The sequence below is a fragment of the Penaeus monodon genome, chromosome 14 (genome assembly GCF_015228065.2).
Source record: "Penaeus monodon isolate SGIC_2016 chromosome 14, NSTDA_Pmon_1, whole genome shotgun sequence".
Lineage (NCBI taxonomy): Eukaryota > Metazoa > Arthropoda > Malacostraca > Decapoda > Penaeidae > Penaeus > Penaeus monodon.
In genome coordinates, this window is record NC_051399.1 from 47,666,477 (window position 1) to 47,673,976 (window position 7,500).

General features: G+C 36.9%; 2 protein-coding genes across 2 annotated transcripts in view; one reads left to right on the forward strand and one right to left on the reverse strand.

The window, feature by feature from the left end:
* Positions 1 to 1,520: 1,520 nt before the first annotated feature.
* LOC119581209 (rho GTPase-activating protein gacJ-like) lies at positions 1,521 to 2,976 on the forward strand (the record flags this gene model as incomplete). The annotated part of the gene is given in 1 exon segment (XM_037929610.1): positions 1,521 to 2,976. A coding segment is annotated over 1 exon segment (1,230 nt), but the record flags the coding sequence as incomplete, so codon positions are not given.
* A 1,748-nt stretch (positions 2,977 to 4,724) lies between these two features.
* The window catches only part of LOC119581210, an 11,337-nt gene continuing 8,561 nt past the window's right edge, over positions 4,725 to 7,500 (reverse strand). Inside the window, exon 2 of the mRNA XM_037929611.1 lies at positions 4,725 to 7,500. This exon is cut by the window's right edge and continues 2,304 nt beyond it. Coding sequence (XP_037785539.1) covers positions 6,315 to 7,500 — 1,186 coding nt within the window. The 3' untranslated portion in view covers positions 4,725 to 6,314.

Below are 7,500 nucleotides of genomic sequence, written 5' to 3' on the forward strand. Positions count from 1 at the left end.
ACTTGTGTCTAGTAGATGGCCTCACTTTTGCTTCCTATTTTTTCAGTGATATTATTTAGTTTGTTTATTAAACTTTTGTGTAAATTTCTCGTCATAGATCAGGTTAAGGGTTATCCATGTTCCTTTTATAGTTTTTATTTGTCTAAAGGCCTTATCACATTTTACCCTTTATACATGTATGTGGAACGCCTCCCAGACAAAGATGGTTACAGCCATTTCCATTTCACTACTCTCTGTCTTCATCCTGTCCCATTGAGGATCTATATTACTTAAATGTTTCTATTCATAGATTAAATGAAAATAAGTTAATGTAGACATAAGCTAATATTCTAGGACACTTGTATGTGCAATGTAGTAGTCTCCTTTACAAAACTACATTTCTTTAAAATAATGTTATATGCATGAAAATGCTTGTGTAATTCCAAGGAGCTCACCTGAATGGCTCCATGTTTATTTTACATGGGCACTGTGTTTGTTTCCTTGGCAGTAATGGTATTGTGCTTGTGTGATAGGATCAGACTATTTGCATGTGGAAATTTCTCATGGAAATGTAAAAATTGACAGAAAAAGTGCTAGTAAGATAGGGCCTTTAGATTGAAGTTAATCCAGTCTGCATTCTAAAGGTAAACTCTCCTCTTGAATTGCTCAAATTGCCAAATTGGTCTTTTTTTCTCCCCCTTTGCTATTCACTTTTCTTCTTTCTTGACACTTTCTTTTCTTCAGTGCACAGAGATATGACAGATAGTTTGCCATGTGATTGTTTGCTAAAATTGCTATCAACTAATGGAAAGAAATTGCTCTAAAAAAATTATGATTATTAAGGATATTGCTCTAACTTCCTTGAATTGGATATTCATTGTATTTTTATTATTGACTGGAATTGATTTGTATTTTGTCAAGCCCACCCAAAGAAGTAAGGGAATAAGTAGTCAGTGTTAAATGGCATGGGAAAGTTAGGAGTTAAAAGTAAATCCAAGTGCGGATTAACATTTGTTATAATCTCTGTCAGGCCAAAGAGACTGGATTTATACTTCTCTTTCTCCCTCTTCCTCTCCCCTCATTATCATTTTTAGTAAAGTGCATATTGTATTGAGATTAGGGGCTTTTAGGGATGACTTACAGTTCAAGATTATATATATATATATATATATATATATATATAATATATATATATATATATATATATATATATTATATATATATATATATATATATAAAGATATAAAGCTGCTTTTCTATTGGATATAAAAGAGCTTAAGAGCTTAAGAGAAGTCTGTAAGTATAACATAAGAACATAGAAATGCAAAATGTGACCATGTATAGTGGGAGTTTCTGAGTTTGTTAATTAAATATGAGTATACTGAAATTTTCTGGTTGTGCTGACAAGTATTTTTAAAATAACTCAAATTCTCACCATCTCTGTCATATTAATACCCATTGTTAAATAAATTGTCAGTCACATAAGGTATAATCATTAAGGGTAAAACATTAGATAATGTTGCTTTATTTTTATTTTACAGGTACAGGCTCCCTCTAAGGTTCACCTAGAAACACCTATAACAAGCAAGATTCAAAGCAAATGCCAAGACGAGACCAAAGCCATCTTCTCACTCTCGTCTCTGTCACACTCTTACATGACAGTTGACCAGTGGCTAGCAGGAGTAAATGAACCTGTGGAGTTGACACCAGATGTATTGCCAACTCACAAAAAGCCCATGAGAGAGCGTCTTCCTCAGCACATTCAGTCAGAGAAAAGAGATCTGCATCTAGTGGAAACTCCCCCTCCAAGGCCAAAGAATCCAACTCCTGCCAGGGAAACACAGAGGATGGAAGCTCCCCGTCCGAGGACCCCACCAGCCAGCCAAAGGAAGGCCATCTCTGTGGAGGCTTGCATTGTACCATCCACCCCAAATGAACCGCAGCTTTCAGAATATACCACTTCCCTGTTGTCTCTAATTAACCGCAAACCTGTACAAGAACAAGAGGAGCCACAGGTGCCACGTGCAAGACAATTGCATGCTACAACACCAGAGGAACCAGGCCTGTCAACATTCACTACCAAGTCACCAAGAGAGGAGAAAAAAGCAGAGAGAGTTTACACTCCAGAGGAGCCAGCACTTTCTTATAGTGAGAAAAAGTTGGCATTTGTGAAAGATTTCAACAAAGAAAACTACACTCCAGAGGAACCTGTTCTCTCCTACAAGAAGCCTCAGAATGAGAGTGAGAATCACAAAGATGAGAGAACTCCTGAGGAGCCTTTCCTCTCATCTGCACACACTAAATCTTACTCTCAGAGCATGTCCAGCTTTCCTTGTGTTAAGAATAGCTATGCTGCAAGCCCTTCCTCACCACAACTCTCTAACATCACCCAATCAGTTCTATCCTTTGTCCAAAATCCAGTGCCTTCCCACAACTCTCATAGACAGACAGAACAGTACCACAGTCACAGAAACCCTACAGAACCACGAAAGAGTGAAATGCCCCGTCTTCCTTCCTATCACAGAAGCAGCAGCCACCCATACAACTCGGAGCCAGGCAGTTTTTCTCGTTCCATGATGGACACACTCGGCTATCAAACATCATTTTCTGAACTGACTGGCAGTCAAGACGAAGCCCCAAAAAGTGCTAAACCAGCTTGGCAGAGGCCAGGAATGGCTATGGAGGAGTTCCTGAAGCAAGATGATGTTCCTGCTTCACCTCAGCTTTCTGACGTAACCCAACGGATCTTTGGCCAGACTAGGAGGTGGTGAATATTTAGTTTCTCACTGAAATAATGCCTGAACATGCAAAACAGAGATAAAGATTTTAACTTCTCTTTATCAGTATCACCAATAATGTTCCCATAATGGGAAATTTGTAAACTAGTTATCACTGGATAAATCACATTGACAGATATCCCCTTCTCATTCTTTCTGTTTATTTGTTTTTCTTCATACTCATTGTAAAATGTCAACAAATTAAAACTTGTACCTTCAAGTTTTTGTTTTACTGTACACAGTAATTTATGCAATGAAATCTTAATATGATTTTATATTTTATACAAATTTTAATTTATTTTAAAGGAAAATAAAAGAAGAGAAATTGTAGAAAAGGTAAGTAAGTTATTATAAACAAAATATTTTATATATATACACGTCTATTTGTGTGCTTGTAATATGCTTTTTTTTTTTTTTTTTTTTTTTTTTTTTTCCAACCATGTAAGAGGGTAAAATCAAACACCATGGTAAACAAATAAATCATTTATTCTTTTCTTGATAAAGAAACACTAAAGATTCAAATTACTACTCTTTTTATCGAAACATACATTAATATCTTAAACATCATTCTAATGATAAGAACAGTCTTATGATTTATTTAACTAGAAACAATAATCTGTACATAGAAAAAGAAGAAGAAGAAAAAAATATACACATACACACTGAGATCATTATCCTCACATTATAAACATGAAAACCTTTTTTCTGATTGATGGGGTTATTCATTTAGTACATTAACAAAACAAAATAATAACCCCCCCCCACATTTACTTGCAGTAATATTTTTCGTCCTTCGTGCCAATATCTCCTGGGTCTTGAAGATAATCATGGTACAACTAGGATTAAGAAAGAAAGGGGAGAGAGAGAGAGAAAAAAAAAAAATCTCTTCCCCTAAAATCACATGTACTAAATGCACGACCCCTTAAGTAGAACCATTAGCTCAAGAAATTAACTTTTGTACCATTGATTTGAAAAAAATAAAATAAAATTTCAACAAGACATAATGCATTGTTTTGGATTCTCATGCCTGATACATGACTTCAACTTGGATATCTGGATAAAATAATACCACGTAGAGGGAATGGCTATCAATTCCCCATCCTACACCATATCCACAATTTTCCTCCTTTTCCTGACTTTCCAGGGATTAAAACCCAACTATCAGTAATATAAATTCATGACTTGAATGCACTTTTTGCTCTTGCACTGGTATAATACTGGATAAGTATAAGGGACTTTGGTTCCCTTTTTGTGACTGAGGATAAAGCTCTTGAGCCTCTGCTAACAATATATATTTTGGCTTTGAACAATTTCACAGTTGGTAAACACTCAAATTTCATCCTCTTAAGACATAATTACTAAAAATAGATTTTACTTGATGTGTAACTCATAAACAGATTAAGAAAATGGGTGTAATACACATATAAATCTGATCTTTGAAATCATGACACCCAAGTATCACAAAAAGAATAATGTATTTGGATCTTTCCCAAATAATCCCTTAATTCAAAGCAATCAAAGTGCTTTTGTCACAGCTTCCACAGCTGACACAGTTATCAAAACAAAACCTGACTTGCTGAACAATTATAAAATGAAAAGTATTCATTCAACATTTTTTTTTTCTGGTAAAAAAGTAAATTCAGAGATTACTAAGACAAAATTATCCATCCATTCATACATATATTTACACAACCCAATATAAGTAGCACCTATGCAGGCTGCCTTTTCTATGTCCATGACACTACATATTTCCCATTATTTTTGTTCTTAGGGTGTTCTGAGAGTCAAATTTCTTTCCTATGCTAATTTTTCATGGCAGACTGTCATATAAAAGAGTTCCCATATTTTGAAATGCCTGAGGAGAGAGGGAGAGGGAGAGAGAGAGAGAGAGAGAGAGAGAGAGAGAGAGAGAGAGAGAGAGAGAGGAGAGTGAGTGAGTGAGTGAGTGAGTGAGTGAGTGAGTGAGTGAGTGAGTGAGTGAGTGAGTGAGTGAGTGAGTGAGTGAGTGAGTGAGTGAGTGAGTGAGTGAGTGAGTGAGTGAGTGGGTGAGCGAGCGAGCGAGCGAGCGAGAGAGAGAGAGTGAGAAGCACAAACAGAAAATCCATTCCCACATATTTAGAAGATGGCACTTACTTATAACTCCCTGGTGAGATGACATCCATAAGGAGGTATTCAAGAGCCACCAAGTAAACAAACAGGAATAGCATTGATATATCTGCTATAATAGACACTGTAAGAGTGACAGAGACAAAGACAAAAAGTTATCTTAGAAACTGACGAACTTACTAATTAAAATCAATTACTAATTGCCAATCAATATTATTAGTTTTTTTATCGGTGATTTTTTAAAAAGTGAAAAAAAGCAAAAAGTAAGGTCTAATAATTTGACAGTCATATTAATTTCAATATTAATGAATTATAACACCCTTTATTTTAGCTGTGAACTTATACTCTCATAAATAATTATTGAATCATTACTGATACTTATCAAGATTTGTAGAAAGCGATAACTTATAACATTTAAAAAACTGCCATAAGAGCAACTTTAAATTAAACACACACAAAGAAGAAACATCTATTTCTCTTTCTTCACCTGAAAGATGCAAAGATTTTTTTCTATCTATCTTTTTAAATTTGTCTTTGAAATAAACATTACTGGACTTGGAATACTGATAGCTCAGGCAGGAAACACACCATGCAGACTGCAATATATCATGATACATAATTACTCACCAGGATTCACATTATAATGGTTAAAATGCCTATCTCTGCTGTTTCAGTTACAACTGGCCCATAAATATTTACAACAGTAAACTTAACAATACATATAAAATATACACATCATCATCATGTGTCACTGAGCCCAGTGGCTGCATCTTGATGACAGATCTCTCATTCATTAAAAAAATAAAATAAACTGACAGCAATGGAATGAATAGCATACTGTCTTACAAAGTTATCTTAGGGATTTTAATGTAATACTTTGTACTGTATCCTTTCCTTAAATTGGTCATATGCCTAATGCAAAAATGTTAAGTACGACCTCTTAGGAGCAGAGCAAATGCTAAGAAGAGCCTTCTCCCTCTCAGAGGCCCATGAGATAGTGGCAGGTGTCATTATCAACATTAAAATAAAATAAAAGCTGTAGCTGCGTAAAAATACCAAACGGCACTAATACTTTGCAGAACTCTTTTTTTTCTTTTTAAACCCCAACCCTTTTTCTCTTTCTTTGGCATAAATCAAATACAGCCACAGATATTCAAAGCTTATGATAAAACAAGAGGTTTATACAAAGAAAACTTCACTTATGACCTATTAGCTGCACAACTGTTAGTTTGTATTTTCATTAAGCCATTATCAAAAATATCCATATATGCATATATATATATGTATATATATTTATATATACATAGTATACTAGAATATTATGTTGCAGTAATATCTGCCATAAAACTTTACAAAAGTCAAACCCAAGTTACAGTTCAACACTTTCTGTGGAAAAGGACGACATTGCTCGTCCTACAATCACTGATATGAATGCTAATATGTACACCTGTGTTAGTATGGACCCGGATAGGAGGGATATGCCAGGAGATACGCAGCTGCCGTGATGGCCTCTGTTGACAAGTTAATTGGAGATTCTGGACGCCCTGAAGATGGGAAATGGGAAGAGGAAAGGGAGAGGGGTGGAGGGGGAGCGGGCGGAGGAGGAAGAGGAGGAGGAGGCTGGGACGAGGTTGGGGACGAGGAAGCCAGACTCACGGGGAAGGAGAGGCCAGTAGAGGTGCTAACTGGAGATGTTGTGGATGATGTGCTATGTGAGGAGGTGGGAAAGCCTTGGCAGGAAGAGGAGGATGCAGAGGAAGCAGTAAAGGAGGCAAGGGCTGATGAGGGATGGTCACTGCTACTGGATCTGGCTGACTCGCTCTCAAACCTGGACGACTGGAGAACTGAAGGCAGGTCATCATCAAAGTCATCCTCTGAATCCTTGCTGTGCGCCTTCAGGAGGTGAGTGCTTAGGTTACAGCTCCTTGTGAACCCCTTTGAGCACCACTGACAAAAGAACCTCTTCTCCCTCTCCATGACTTCCACCTTCTTTTTGGGCTCGGGGAACTTTCCATGGATCTTGCGGATGTGTTTCCTCAGGATGTCTCTACTGGTGAGGGACTTCTCACAGATGTCACATTTGTGCATCCCCTCACCATCCTCCTTGGAGCGGTTCTTCTCATGCACCTTCATATGAGACTCTAATCTCTGTTTGGTTGGCAGGAACTTGTAACACTCTTTACACTGTTCTTTTGTCTTGTGGATTTTCTCATGTTTATCCAACACATTTTTCCTACTGAATGATGCTGGGCAAAGAGAACACTTGTACTCACAATTCATTTTATGTAGTTTCTTATGGGAAGCAAGTCGGTCTTTTCTGGAGAACTTTTTTTGGCATATATCACAATCATAGGTTTCATTATTATGGACAGCAAGGTGCCTCTTGAGGACATCTTTCCGAGAGAACAACTTACCACACTTTTCACACTTGCTCTTTTTGTTCTTGTGAATCTGTTCCATGTGGTGGTCCAGAAAATCTCTACGAATAAATGTCTTGTCACACAACTCGCACTTGAAGGGTTTGTCACCCAAGTGCTTCTTCTTATGGGTGTCCAAGTTGAAAGAGGATGAACAAAGGAACCCACAAGCATCACACTCATACTTCTTGCCCCCATGCACCTTGAGATGAGCCTGAAGA